Here is a 15,376-nt window from a genome sequence, read left to right as displayed (position 1 = left end):
GCTTGCTCCATGGGCAGAACTTTAAGTTTAAAAAGTGTTGGCCCTTGCTTGGCCCATGGACAACACGTTTAACTTTTAACCTTGAAATTCTGACCATCAAGCAAACGGGGATCAAATGTTAAAGACGCCCCAAAAAGTATCATATTACTGCAATTTTTTGTTGAGGATGTGGGTTGGGGACTGGTCAAAGTGGGCTTGAAAGGGAGTGAAAAGAACAAAAGCTAATAAAGAGACTGAACATAGGCCAGCCCAAATAATACCCATTAACCCGTCAACAAATATAACCCAACCATAGCTGCCCGATCCAATCTGATTAACTCGGCTCGATTTCACGCGGGGTATTATCACTTTTAGTCCGCATCAAAAATTATTTATATTCGATAGCCGAAAAAGTGTTTAAAATTTATATAATTTTTGTATAACATACATAATGTAAATATATATTTTTTCCAACTATTATTTTGAGAGCGGCTATACAATGTCATTTTCGTATTTCACTCCTGCATCAAAGTGAACAACGAAAATAGGAAGGGGGAATAGTTACCTATGATATATGCAAACTTAGTAGATGAGGTAATTGTTTTTTGGTTAAGCTAAATAATGTTCCCCTTTCATTTTATATGAATCAATTTAATTGCACACGGAGTTTAACTAAAAAAAAAGACACTTATAACTTGTTGTCTTAAATATGCCATGACATTTGTGTTGCTACAAAATCATGTCATTAAGTATAAAATAAAAAGTTTAAAAATATATTTTTAAATAAAAAACATGTCATTCTTTTTTATACACACTAAAAGAAGGTTGTTACATAAATTAGGTGTTTGTTCATCATCCGGGAAAAAATAATAATATCCTTTTATTAATTAGCTCACAACAGTCCGTTTTCGATAACAAAAATTATCTTTCATTAATTAGCTCATAAATTAACTTAGATAAATCCATAAACCCCATTAGATTATTCCTTTGTCACCGATGAATATGAATAGAAGATTCTTCATCTGTCTAAACTTGAAAGGGTAAGAATAATGTGATTAAAAAATCGGCAAACGGCTAAATATACTTCTCTACTTTCGAAAATGGTCTAATAATACCCCTCGTTATACTATTGGGTTATCTATACGCCTGCAGTCATACTTTGGGTTCAAATATACTCCTCATTTAAACGGAGGGACACGTGTCACCGTCTTGTTGGTCAATTATAAATATCTCATAATTAATTAAAAAGACCCATTACCCATACCCGAAAAATATATATATTTTTTTGTAAAAACTGAAAAAAACTAAAAAAACTTTTTACTAAAAACTGAAAAAACGAAAATATTATTTTTTCCAGTTTTTTGTGTAAAAACTAAAAAGCAATTTTCTAAAGCAATTAAAAACTGAAATATTTTTAACTAAAAACTGTAAAAAAAGAAAATATTTGTTTTTTCAGTTTTTACAAAAACATTGCTTTAGAAAATTACTTTTTAGTTTTTTTTTCAGTTTTTACAAAAATATTATTTTAGAAAATATTTTTCAGTTTTTTTTCAAGAAGTTTTTTTTGTAAAGACTGGAAAAAAAAATATTTTAGTTTTTTTCAGTTTTTAGTAAAAAATATTTCAGTTTTTTCCAGTTTTTACAAAAAATATTACTTTAGAAAATTGATTTTCAGCTTTTGTTTTTCCAGTTTTTTCAAAAACATTGTTTTAGAGAATAGTTTTCAGTTTTTTCTAAGGCAGTTTTTTTGTAAAAACTGAAAATTTTTTATTTTTTATTTTTTTCAATTTTTAGTAAAAATAATTTCAGTTTTTTTCAGTTTTTACAAAAAAAAAAATTATGTTTCGTGTATGGGTAATGAATCTTTTTAATTAATTAGAAGATATTTATAATTGACCAACAAGACGATGACACATGTCCCTCCGTTTAAATGAGAGGTATATTTGAACCCAAATTATGACGGCAGGGGTGTAGATAACCCAATAGTATAACGAATGGTATTCTTAGACCATTTTCGAAAGTAGAGGGGTATATTTGGCCCTTTACCGTTAAAAAATAGCTTAAGATTTTTTTTTATTAAAAATAAGTTCTCAAATCGAGCAATTGAAATCATCAATTAGTTAATATCGGATTGTGACGAACTTGAAAGGCAAAATCATATTTTTGAAGTTTGAATTTCTAGGCTATCAAGATTGTCTAAAATTGCTCGACAAATTAGATTTTGTATACCACTGGTCAAATTTATAGCCTGTTTGGCCAAGTTTTCTTTTTGGCCAAAATTACTTTTTTTGTTATTGCCGACAATTTTTTTTATTTTATTTTTAAAAGTTAATGTGTTTGACCAAGTTTTTAGAAGAAAAAAAAAGTGTTTTTGAGTAGAGGCAAAAATATTTTTTTAAAAGCAGAAAAAATAGTTTATTCCTAAAAGTATTTTTTTTAAAAGCATTTTTGATAAAAATATATTTAAACTCACTTTTAAATGTTTGACCAAATACTAATTACTGCTCTAAAATACTTTTCAAATTAAGTTTGTGTTTGACTAATTAAATTAAAAAGTATTTTTAAGTATCAATTAGTGTTTGGCCTTAAAAAGTGTTTTCAAAAAAGTACTTTTGTAAAGAAGCTATTTTTTTCTCCTTAAAAACTGTTTCTGCTTCTACTCAAAAGCACTTTTTTCCTTCTAAAAACTTGGTCAAATATCATATAATTAGTCAAGCACAAACTGCTTTTCAATAAATGTACTTTTCTAAAAAGTACTTTTCAAAATAAGCTGATTTTAAAAGTTTGGTCAAACATGGTAGTAGTTTAATGGGAAAATGTTCATGTATATATGTTGTCCTATTTTTCTGTGTAGTAGTAAATATTTGGTAGGTGTTTGTGAAAAATTATGGTAGTTGGCTGACAAAGATGCATATTGAATGCTGTTATCTTTATTTTATGTTTTGGTTTGTTTTGGGGTATCCTGTGACAAAGAGTTAACTAAAAGTTGGAAGTTATGGGCGTGAAATTCTAAATTTTCTAAATTATTGAATTTTAAATAAATAATTTATAAATATTAAATAATTTTAAAAAATAAATAAATATAGAATTTGAACAATGTCTTTATTGCCTTAAGAGAAAGAAGCTTGGTGTAGTTGTACCCATATTTTTAATCCATAATGATGAGTTATGGCTCATCTCTCGTTACCATCTAATCCATTAGCTGTTCTATTTAATTTTGTTTGATTGTATATTTTAGTTTATGGAGCTCAGAATTAAGTTAAGTGGTGTGGGGTTGCAGAATTTGTTACGAAAAAGATGATTTACTCAGCCATGATGATTAGTGGAGATGATATACCACATGTAAAAATATTTTTTTCTTAAATATACATAATTTATATATGTCTTTTATATTTTTAGAATATATATAATGTACAAATAAATATATAAGTGGTATAATTTATCCTACATATATACATAAATATACTTGAAGCAGAAAATAAGTCAATATATAGAGTATTACAAATAACATACCTAATTTATTCTAAAATTATACGTTATTGTTAATTATACATATGATATCCCTAAGATTTTTTATTATACCATAAGTGGTTTATGGTAGATTTTACCATATATAAGTGAATAAGCATGCATGATTTATAATGTCCATATACCACATATATAACCTTACATTTCCTGTGTGTATATACATGATGTATAAGGGAAACAAATAAATAAATAGTTTGTATAATATAGACAAAGTTGTAGATTTTATACCGAAAAGTATTATTTTTGCTAGGTTTTAAATTGGAATAAATCATTTGGGCCAAAAGAGGAGAATAATTTTTATTAGCTATAAAATAGGAAAGGATTGGTACAAGCGTGATTCATGGTCTATAATTCCGTTATGGATTGGAATGTAAATCTTTTGCTGCTACTTTTGTTAATTCATTAATGCTATTAAGATTTTGTAATATTTTATTAAATACTGGACAGTTATGAAACTTCCTCATTCTTTTTCTCTCTTAACAAGATAGTTAAGAGAGAAAAAGACTCAGAGAGAGTTCTGAAATATTTTTCCTATATCGTTGTTATTATACGACGTGCCATTTGTTTCCATTTTCATATTATCTTTTTGTTACTATTATTTTCTTATTGTTTCTTTTTCACTTTTTTTGAACCGAGGGTTTATCAGAAATAATTTCTCTATCTTTATAAGATAGAAGTAAGATCTGCGTACATATTATCCTCTTAAGACCTCACTTGTGAGCTTTTACTAAGTTTGTTGTTGTTATTCTTTTTAACGTGTTGAACTCGTGAAAAATAGGGGAGAGAAAGATAGAAAAGGAGAAACTTTTTTCAATAGAATGAAAATATAAATCTAAATATTACTATAGTAAGACAAAATTGCAACCACTAAAATAAACGATAAAGGCTCCGGTTTGAAAGCATCTTTTATATCATCAATTATAGAAGTCACTAGGCTATGATTATTCCACATGTTACCTATATAACTAAACAAACTTCTTTTACAACAAAAATGAACTTACATTCAAATCTTCACTCAATCCATATTTTCATTCTTTCTCCAAAAAAATGTCCAATTATCATGTTGCTGTTCTAGCATTCCCTTTTGCAACACATGCTGGCCTTTTACTTGGACTTGTCCAAAGGCTAGCAAATGCATTACCTAATGTGACATTCACATTTTTCAACACATCTAAATCAAATTCTTCAATTTTCTCCGACCAAACCAATCCACATTGTACCAACCTTAAGCCCTTTGATATTTCCGATGGCGTACCCGAGGGGTACACGATCGGAGGAGGGGGAATTGAGGAGCTTATAGGGCTGTTTTTTAAATCCGCGAAAAATAATTTTCAGAATGCTATAACAGCTGCTGAGGATGAAACGGGGAAAAAAATTACGTGCGTTATCGCGGATGCGTTTATATGGTTTTCCGGTGAGGTTGCGGAGGAATTAGGCGTTGATTGGATTCCTGTTTGGACTTCTGCGGCAGGATCACTGTCCGTTCATATTTACACTGATTTTATTAGAGAAAATGTTGGGGTTCAAGGTATATTTTCTTTTGTTGTTGTTGTTGTTGTTGTAGTAAATATACGAATATATAAATAAAAAGTAATTAATAATCAATAATGGAGAAAATATAGAAACATGAAGTTATCTTCTTGTGATTTATGGGTTCGAGCCATGGCATCAATTACTGATGTAGGTTGCTTACATCATATCCTTGGAATGCGGCCCTTTCTCGAATCCTGCATAAATGTGAGATGTTTCGTACAGCATTTTTTTGAGTCTTTTCATGTTGACGACTAAACTTGGGGTAAGAGAAAAACAAATTTAGGTGAAGAAAATACTTAACTAGGATAGATTTACTTTCTCCGTTCTTTATAGTATGACTTTTCCTATAGATTTTAATAGTGAGTAGTTTCATTATTTTAAGAATTTTGATATAGTTACACTATATTTGCTTGAAGAATGGTGAACATCTGATCAGAGACGGAATCAAGATTTAAACTTTATGAGTTCCGAATTTTAGAAAGACTATTTCAAGTATATATATTTATTGAATTTTTTTAACACAAACACACTGTTTAAGCAAAAGTTACTGGGTTCGCCGAACCCGTAGCTCAACTTTCTTCTCTGCCTTTGCATTCATAGGCGGAGCCAGGATTTAAAACTTATGGGTTCAGGATTCTAATTATTTTTAAGTTACTGATTTTAAATTAATAATTTATACATGTTTAATAAATTTTATTAAACAAATATAGTGTTGGAACTAAAATTACTGAGTTCGGCCGAACCCGTAACTCGCTCTCTAGCTCCGCCCCTGCTTGCATCTAATGTATGGATTAGATCGGGGCAAAAATTATTACATGATGATTATTGCATGAGAAACTTATTTGAAATTGAAACGTAGTTATTGTTGTTATATTCTGTTTATTTATTATGAAGTATTATATTTACGTATAACCAAAAGATTAATTTCTTCACAGGAATTGCTGGACGTGAAGATGAAATTCTGAAATTCATTCCTGGATTTTCTGAATTAAGGCTTGGTGATTTGCCTAGTGGAGTTATATTTGGAGATTTAGAATCATCATTTTCTCAAATGCTTCACAAAATGGGCAAAACCATAACAAAAGCCAATGCCTTACCAATAAATTCCTTTGAAGAATTAGACCCTCCAATTGTTGAAAATCTCAAGTCCAAATTCAAGAATTTTCTCAATGTTGGTCCTTTTAACTTAACCTCCCCACCACCCTCAGCAAATATTATAGACAAAAATGGTTGTATTAAATGGCTAGATAATCAAGAACCAAATTCTGTGGCTTATATTGGATTTGGCACAGTTGCAACACCACCACCTATTGAGTTAAAATCTATGGCTGAAGCACTTGAAGAAAGCAAAACACCTTTTCTTTGGTCAATTAAAGATGATTTTATAACACATTTTCCAAAAGGGTTTTTGGAAAATACAAGTGAATATGGTAAAATTGTACCATGGGCCCCACAAGTACAAGTTCTTGAACATAGTTCAATTGGGGTTTTTATAAATCATAGTGGTTGGAATTCTGTTTTGGAAAGTATAGCTTCTGGTGTGCCAATAATTTGTAGGCCATTTTTTGGAGATCATCACTTGAATTCTTGGATGGTTGAGAAAGTGTGGAAAATTGGAGTGAAAATTGAAGGTGGGTTTTTTACTAAAAGCGGTACAATGGTTGCACTTGACTTGGTTTTATCAAAAAATAGAGAAGAATTGAAGCAACAAATTGGTATGTATAAAGATCTTGCTCTTAAGGCTGTTGGACCAAGTGGGAGTTCAACTGAAAATTTCAAGAAATTGGTTGAGATTATCACCTCTAGCAATTGAAATTATCCCCTTGAAAGGAAATTCAATGATTTATTACTATGTGTTTGTAATAAATTAATCCCATTTTAATTTATCATTATTTCTCTTGATTCATCAATGCTTATCGATCTTAATTGATCAGGCATTATATTGAAAAGCGTGATACAACAACTCACTCATATGTCCATTTCATTCTAGACATAGAGCATGCCCCCTCCTCCCCCCCCCCACAAACGTCCTCCTAGCCGGGAACTATCAATAGCGATTGTTGCACACCTACCATTTCTTCTCACAAAAGACTTTTCATCCCGTCTCTGCAATGTTTTGCAGTACACACGGCAGAGAAAGCTGTTTGGGTGCACTCAAGTGCCGGCAATCGGAATCAAATGAAAGTTGAAGGACCATTCGATTCAGGCTTCTAGCCTTGAAAATGAGTTCTTAAAATCCCTTACCTGCATTTGCGGTCTTAGCACTTTACCGCTGTATCAAGACTCTCCTTCATTGCCTTGCCTCATTGCTTCAAATACTTGTGTACAAAGCTATGCTTGATTTCCATGAATTTTCTTACTTTTGTTTGTAAACAACATATATAGACTAACTATTGCCAAGATTTTTTTTCCTTTTTCTTTACAAATGTAGGTCTTGAAAAGGAGTCTTTAATCAATAGGAGGTTGAACTTGCATATGAGTGATGAGGCCTTTAACTCGTTTGGTCAGTGGACTTAGTTGCTAATATAATTAAAAGCTACTTACAAAGAAGAAGATAATACCCTTGGAAAGTAAATTAACAATATTTATGGGATGGGTCGTAAGAGGAATTTGGGGAGAAAATAATGAGATAAAGCGGAGAAGGTGGCCTAGCCACTGCCTAAACCTTTTTGGTTAAAATAAATTAATATAAAGTATACATTTATGATATTTTGGGCCAACCATATTTGATTCCAAAACTTTAAATTATGCTCTTATTTGAGCCACACTCACAAGGTTCAAGTTGATATAAGATATGTCTCCAAATCTTTGCATAGATTATACAAATTTTCCTCTCCAGTTGTGGAATCCATAAGGAATACAATGCACTTAAAAGTTCCCCAAGCTATTTTAATATTTATGTTGAAAAGAAGAATATGTTAGTAATAAGTGACCCGACTTATTTTTGTGTTACTAACCATAGTTATTATAGGCGGTTATATGTATTTATCTTGTAGTGTATCTGATAAGTTTGTAGACGATAAATTTGCGTCGAGAAAATAAAATCAAGATCGAAAAATATTGTAACAATCGTAGTATTTTATTTTAAATATTTGAGTGCTACAATCTCTATGAATCTTCTGATTCTTCTTTCCAATAGTAAATAAATTCAAGGGCCTTTGAGCTTGATCTTGAATCTATATTTGTTGCCACGAACGATGATCTTGGATTCAACTAGCACAGACTTTGATTTGAACTCGTACTCCTTAAATCTTGATTTGTTCTTCGTTCTTGAGCTTGAACTTGATTTTTTGAACTTGAACTTGATTGTTTGAAGCTTGAAACTTGTGGAAAAATTTGTGGCGTTTGATCCGCGAGCTCTCTCTTGCTTCTTGTTATAACTTCTGGTGTCTTTTATGGGTTATGAAGACCCCTATTTATAGTTGTGGAAAGGAAGAGTTACGATAAGAATAAACTCTTTCCGACCAATCAAATTGAAGTGTGACAATGACGCATTTGATTAGTCAGAACATGTCACTTGCACACGTGGCGCAATTTCATTGCCTTTTTTAATTTGGCTTGGCATGCCTTGTCATTTTGACACGTGGCACGATCCTATTAGCTCTTTCGTTTGACTTGGCGTGCCACACTATTTGACACGTGGCACCAAACTGGGACCTCTAGAAAAATGACATTTTGGGCTTAATGAATTGGAATCATCACTTTAACCCAATTAAATGAGCTAGCCCAATAAATTTAGACCTATTTATTTAATCCATATGTATTGGACTTATAATTAATCCAATTATATTAGCCCAATAAATTTATTTGAACTAATATATCTTGAATTTAAGATATAGTCCCAATTATTTTACGGATTTAATTCCAATAAAATTTATATGCCTACAAAATTAAACTAGGATATGAACTGCCAATTAAAAAGATTTTAACATTTATATATACTAACGGTGTAGAAGGATGTTTTACTATCAGGTCACCCAAAAACGGCTACACCTATTGTCTATAATACGTGGAAATAGTACGTGAAAAATAAGGCATACAACTTATCACAACAAGTTAAATTACAAGATAATGTAGCACTCCTATACAGCCACACAAATGTCTATGCCTTCTTTACATAAATTTCAGAAGTTTTAAAATTTATTTTTTTGTAATCAATCAAATAAGTTGCGAGAGAGAGTATTCTTCTCATTGTTAGAGGTCATTTGGTACAATGGGGATCCCATGATATGCCATGTCCCATATGATCCGTTATCCCAACTTTTATGTTATAGCTAATCCCACAATTTTAGCGTAAAAATTATTCCGGGATTAACTAATATACCAAAACAAACAAATCGGATAAAGTTAATCCCTTATTCTTATTCAATGTGCCAAACGACCCCTTAGTGTATAAAGTTAACTGATCCAATAAAAAGTGTGTAAATTAAGGCTAACCCTTGGGTTGTTTCATTTAATATCTTTTTAAAATCTTCATGTTCCAAGACATGCACAGTGGACAAGATGATTCTTTGCTTTTTGATACCCCTTTCCATTTTGTATATTTTTAGCCAATATTTGCTTTGTGGAGGGAAATTTTGAGAGAGGAAAATGGATACACAAAATCTTGAGTGGCCATTGATTGTAGAAACTGAAAAAGAAGAGTGTAAGAAAAGGAGAAGAAGTGATGAGATTTTTGCAGAAGTGAAGAAGCTGTTGGTATTAGCAGGGCCACTTATGTCAGTCAATTTTTCACTATTTGCCTTACAAGTTATATCTGTAATGTTTGTGGGACATCTTGGAGAATTAGCTCTTTCTGGTGCTTCTATGGCTACTTCCTTTGCCTCTGTTACTGGTCTCAGCTTGTTGGTTAGTCTTGATTTTTCAAGTTTATAGTGTTTCTTACTTTCATTTTCCATAAATTTCTTGGATACTATGGCAGTGTAAATGAATTTTTATCTTATTAGTATAATTTAACTTGTTGTAAAAGGTTACTAGCCTAACTTTACATTTAATTACCTTTACCATGACATGATATTGTAAATATCTTTTTCACTGTTAGCGATGGTGGAACCAAGAATTTATATAAGGGAATTAAAAAAAAAAATACTAGAATGTCATAGCCGGCAAGGGCGGATGCAGCACAGGGTCCAACTGAAACTGGAACTTTCGACGTAGAGCACAAATTTATGTGTAAATAATTACTAAAATTGCAAAAAATAGTAGATATGAACCCATAACTTTAAATGCTGAACCCATAGAACTAAAATCCTACGTCCGCCTCTGATAGCCGACATTTGAACTTGTGTTCTAAGTAACTTTTGAACCCCCTTTACTTCTATACTAAAAATTTTCCTTATATTAACAAGATTCGGCAGTTTATATATAACCAAAGAATTCTATCTTTTACTCTATTTGCATCGTATCATTTTTGATGAAGGGGATTCAATTGAACCCCCTTCCCTCTTACTAGCTTCGCCCCTATTTGCTAGTGTGTAGAAGTTAAACCCTTTTGTGTACTCAAATAAACTTCTGCAATAGTTCCTGAGTTTTGATTCTATAGCATGAGACAAGTAGATAACTAGGAAAAACACAAAGGTCAAGAAATACCTGTTTCACTAGTTTAAGCTCATGATTAAATGGTTGTTTGATAAATGCTACATGAACTGTTCATTTACCTTAATGCGCTGTGTCGAAGAGCGTTAGTAAGAGCACTATGTAGATCCTTCAAAATACACTAAGAAAATTGAACGTGCTTGTACTAGATGCCTTCTTTTCCTTAATAACAGTTGTGTCTAGGCCAATTTGCACGCACCTCGACTAATAAACAGAGCAGCCTTCTACAGTCCACAAACACGTGTTATGTAATCCTGAGCCATCCCCTTGGAGACATGTAGGGAGGTTTTGGTTTGTTACTGGAGTTCATAAAACTTACCTCTTTAGTTATTTGATACCAACTTAAAGGGTGGTTTTATCATTTGTACATTTTGAACTGTGTCTTGCTGGCAGATGGGAATGGCAAATGCATTGGACACTTTATGTGGGCAATCATATGGTGCAAAGCAGTATTATATACTTGGTATCCATATGCAAAGGGCAATGTTTGTTCTTCTACTGGTCAGTGTTCCACTTACCTTCATTTGGGCTAATGCAGAACACATTCTTGTATTATTGGGACAAGATCCGGAAATAGCAGCCGAAGCAGGATCTTATGCGCGCTTTATGATTCCAACTATCTTCGCGTACGGGCTTCTCCAGTGTCAAATTAGATTTCTACAAGCCCAAAACATTGTGCTACCTATGATGCTCAGTACCGGAATAACTACTTTGCTGCATTTATTCAGTTGTTGGATTCTGGTATTTAAATCTGGCCTAGGCAACAAAGGTGCTGCTTTGGCTAACGCGATATCCTACTGGATTAATTTCTTGTTGTTAGCTGTATATGTCAGAATATCGCCTTCCTGCAAAAGCACTTGGACCGGATTTTCAAACGAGGCATTTCAAGATACTTGGAAATATATAAGACTTGCCATTCCTTCAGCTGCTATGTTCTGGTAGTGTTCTTAGTCTATATATACACATATTCAATAGACGTGGATGTAATATATAACCAACGGGTTCAACTGAAAGCAGTATTTTTGCAAGAATAGATATATATGAAAAAAATCACAAAAATTTCAACATGAAGGTTAAATTCATCAAATTTATATCTTCGATTCGTCTTTACATAATGATCAAATGAATCATACCATTTTACTTTTAATGACAGCTTAGAGATTTGGTCTTACGAAATAATGGTTCTGTTGTCTGGACTTCTTCCAAATCCAAAGCTAGAGACCTCAGTTCTTTCTATCAGGTTGGACTTCTCAAACATGCTAATATCAACCTGAATATGTTATTTCATCAATAAGTTAATAATGTTTGAAATATTTCAGTCTTAATACATGTTGGATGGTGTATATGATACCTCTAGGACTAAGTGGTGCCACGAGGTGAGTCGCTAACATCTTTAAACCTCATTCAGTTACATTTTCCTTTATATATTCTTCTTCACTAGTTTGTATACGCTGTGTTTTTCCTCAGCGTAAGAGTTTCGAATGAACTAGGCGCTGGACGACCTCAAGCAGCTCGTTTAGCAGCTTGCACAGCAGTATTCTTGGTGGCTACAGAAGGCACTATTGCAGCAATAATTTTGATTTCGGTTCGTAAACTGTGGGGCTATTGTTATAGCACTGAGGAAGAAGTAGTGGGATATGTAGCAAAAATGCTAGTCTTGATAGCAGGATCCCATTTTTTAGATGGTATTCAATCTGTACTTTCAGGTTTGTCCAAACTTATAATACACAAAATTCCCATTGCTATGTTTCAAGAATCTGAACTATGTTTCTTGGTTTGTTAAAGCAAGGCTTTAGACTATATCAGAATATTAGCCAAATCGAAATTGAGAAGCAATTTTGCAATTATTCCGCTTAGACATAAGAGGCGGATCCATGATTTAAATTTGATGGATTCAACGTTTAGGTTCTTATGGTCGAACCTATTATACTTTTGAGGTTATGGTTAATTATCTTTTGAAATTTTAGTGATTTTTCACATGTGGATCTATTATGTGTTGAAAATGCTGAGTTCAGTTGAACCCGTCAACTATATGCTATATCCGCCTCTGTTAGACATTTAAACAATGTTTCTTCAATATATTCCTAAGATGCTAGTATCTTTTTGAAGGACAAAATTCAGTAAAATGACCAGATGACCTTATCGCGTACCAAAATTCAGGTATTGCAAGAGGTTGTGGCTGGCAAAATATAGGGGCAGTTGTTAACTTGGGAGCTTATTACCTTTTCGGAATACCTGCTGGTGTTATATTAGCTTTTGTCTACCATTTTGGTGGAAAGGTATTCCCTCAAGCTTCTCATTTCTTGGCATTTCTGGCTTTGGAACTAGTCGAAAAACTTATGATATGGTTTTTTCAGGGACTTTGGTCGGGAATCACTCTTGCCGTCTTTGCACAAGCTCTACTTCTTTTAATAGTTACTCTGCTGACAAATTGGGAAAAAGAGGTAAATTTGTGTTTTCATATGACCCTTGGGTAACTCGGTTAAGATTCTTTGAATCCTGTTACCAGCTCAGGTTAAAGATTACGCCGTATATCATATTTGTAATTATATTATGTCTCAAAATAGATCAGAAATTTTTGATTTCCTTGAGTTGTATGAAATATAGTAATAATGCAAGTCTTCTATGAGTTTGTAGGCAAAGAAGGCAGTTGATAGGGTGACTTCAGAGCTAGCATAGAAGAAAATACAGAATGATATTTGACATGCAGAGAAAGAGTTAATATCCAAACAATATGGCAAGATGCTCACAAGTTCATCTAACTTTTCTTGGTAGAATCCATCACACTAGACACAAATCTAAAAGAGTTCTCTTTTCCTTTTGATATTTGAAGCTTATGTAATTTTCTTGAATTCATTGTTCAATAATATAATCAACCATACTTGTGTTCAATGATTTATGTGTTAAGAACATGAACATGGTATTAACTCAATTTCAAAAATAACTTATGATGTGAGGATTTGCCAAGAGTACAGAAAATTGTGCAGAAAACAACTTCGACCAGTTTTGAACAAACTATGATTTTCGCTTTGTTCATCATTTGATCATGCTGAATTTTATTGCACGTCCTCCGCCCATAGTTCTTTGATCTAACGACAATGATTTGGTTCTCTCCCTCAAATATAGTTTATATACTATGGCCTAGAGAGTGATACCCAAAATGACTATTATGTTTCCCAATTTATGCTCAATAGTTTCATCTTTCTTTTTTATTATTGAAAATCCAGATTTTCTCCTTCGAAATACTATATAATTAATAAAATATAATAAACTTAAATATCTATTAGGAAAATTTGAGCCCCCCAAAATTATAGGGCCTAAAGCACCTGCTTCAGTTGCTTCACCCTTTGACCGGTCCTTATATTTGCTCATATTTAAGTTGTTTGGATGCCATTTGTGTTAGAATTTGCTTGCTCGCCGTGGTTTAAATAGAGCGGGAAAGTTTAGATTGAGTATTTGTTATTTTACTATCTTGTAATGCATTTATAGTGCCTTGTTCTTTTGAACCTAATGGTATCAGAGCCTATAGTTTTATTTATTGGTAAATTATCTATTTGAATGATTGAGACAAATATGAACAAAATAACATCTTTAAATAAAGTAATTATCAACCCATATGAAATAGAATATGCATCAATCAAGCAGCAAGTTAAAGAACTGATCGAGCGTGATTACTATTTCTACTCGAATATTTTTATATTTAATTAAACAAGAGACAACAAATTTATGTAAGTGAAAAACATCATATCAATATATTTTAGTATTAAATCTAAGACCATTGAATAGATTATGACAAATGACATTATATAACTCACGAATGAGGGAAAAAAAGAAGAGAAGAGATACAATTCAAATCTAAGCCACCAACAAATTGTAATCAATGGTTAATCCTAATATCCACTTTAATTTTTACTAATTATTACGTTCTCTAAATACTTGATGAATTTAGAGAAAGAGGTTCCACCTCTATACATATAATAAAAAGAAAGTCGTATCTGTCACATATCAATAGTTGCGTTAAGTTGTTAAAGAAGAATTAACCCAAATAGTCGTCCTCCTAATCTCTTAAACTAATAATAGCCGACAGAGGTATAATATATATATATATATATATATATATATATATATATATATATATATATATATATATATATATATATATATATATATATATATATATTAAATCTGACTAGCTATTTGTGTAATAATCCCGCCACAATTAGTCCACAGACAATAATTGTCCATGCCTTTAAATTAGGTCTAGCCACTATCTTTTCTGGTTAAAACTTATGTAAAACAAATCAATATAAAGTCATATATATATATATATATATATATATATATATATATATATATATATATATATATTAAATCTGACTAGCTATTTGTGTAATAATCCCGCCACAATTAGTCCACAGACAATAATTGTCCATGCCTTTAAATTAGGTCTAGCCACTATCTTTTCTGGTTAAAACTTATGTAAAACAAATCAATATAAAGTCTAAATTTATGGCATTTTTGGCCAAGCATATTTGACTCCACTTTAAGCTATGTTTTTATTGATTCATATTAACGTTCAAGTTGAAATAAGAATATGTCTCAAAAGTAAAACAAATTCTTCATTGGTTTACTTTTTCGCTCATACTTTCTATTATGTCGATACCATGTATTAGTAATTGAGTTCTAAATTTAATTTTTTAGAATATATTTAGTAAATTCTTAATTTTATATACTAAAACTA

The 15,376-nt window shown here is 31.7% G+C and overlaps 2 protein-coding genes across 2 annotated transcripts; both read left to right on the top strand.

The window, feature by feature from the left end:
- Positions 1–4,016: 4,016 nt before the first annotated feature.
- Positions 4,017–6,946, top strand: LOC104111088 (kaempferol 3-O-beta-D-galactosyltransferase-like). Its single transcript, XM_009620690.4, has 2 exons — positions 4,017–5,035; positions 5,976–6,946. Exons 1-2 carry the CDS (start codon positions 4,555–4,557, stop codon positions 6,851–6,853), a joined length of 1,359 nt encoding a protein of 452 aa, XP_009618985.1. The 5' UTR covers positions 4,017–4,554; the 3' UTR covers positions 6,854–6,946.
- Positions 6,947–9,190: 2,244 nt separating this feature from the next.
- LOC104111087 (protein DETOXIFICATION 16-like) lies at positions 9,191–13,527 on the top strand. Its single transcript, XM_009620689.4, has 8 exons — positions 9,191–9,888; positions 11,029–11,573; positions 11,789–11,875; positions 11,955–12,011; positions 12,103–12,341; positions 12,796–12,914; positions 12,993–13,079; positions 13,273–13,527. Exons 1-8 carry the CDS (start codon positions 9,631–9,633, stop codon positions 13,312–13,314), a joined length of 1,434 nt encoding a protein of 477 aa, XP_009618984.1. The 5' UTR covers positions 9,191–9,630; the 3' UTR covers positions 13,315–13,527.
- The last annotated feature ends 1,849 nt before the right edge of the window (positions 13,528–15,376 follow it).

The sequence above is a fragment of the Nicotiana tomentosiformis genome, chromosome 11 (assembly GCF_000390325.3).
Source record: "Nicotiana tomentosiformis chromosome 11, ASM39032v3, whole genome shotgun sequence".
Lineage (NCBI taxonomy): Eukaryota > Viridiplantae > Streptophyta > Magnoliopsida > Solanales > Solanaceae > Nicotiana > Nicotiana tomentosiformis.
This window is presented reverse-complemented; position numbering and strand designations above follow the sequence as displayed.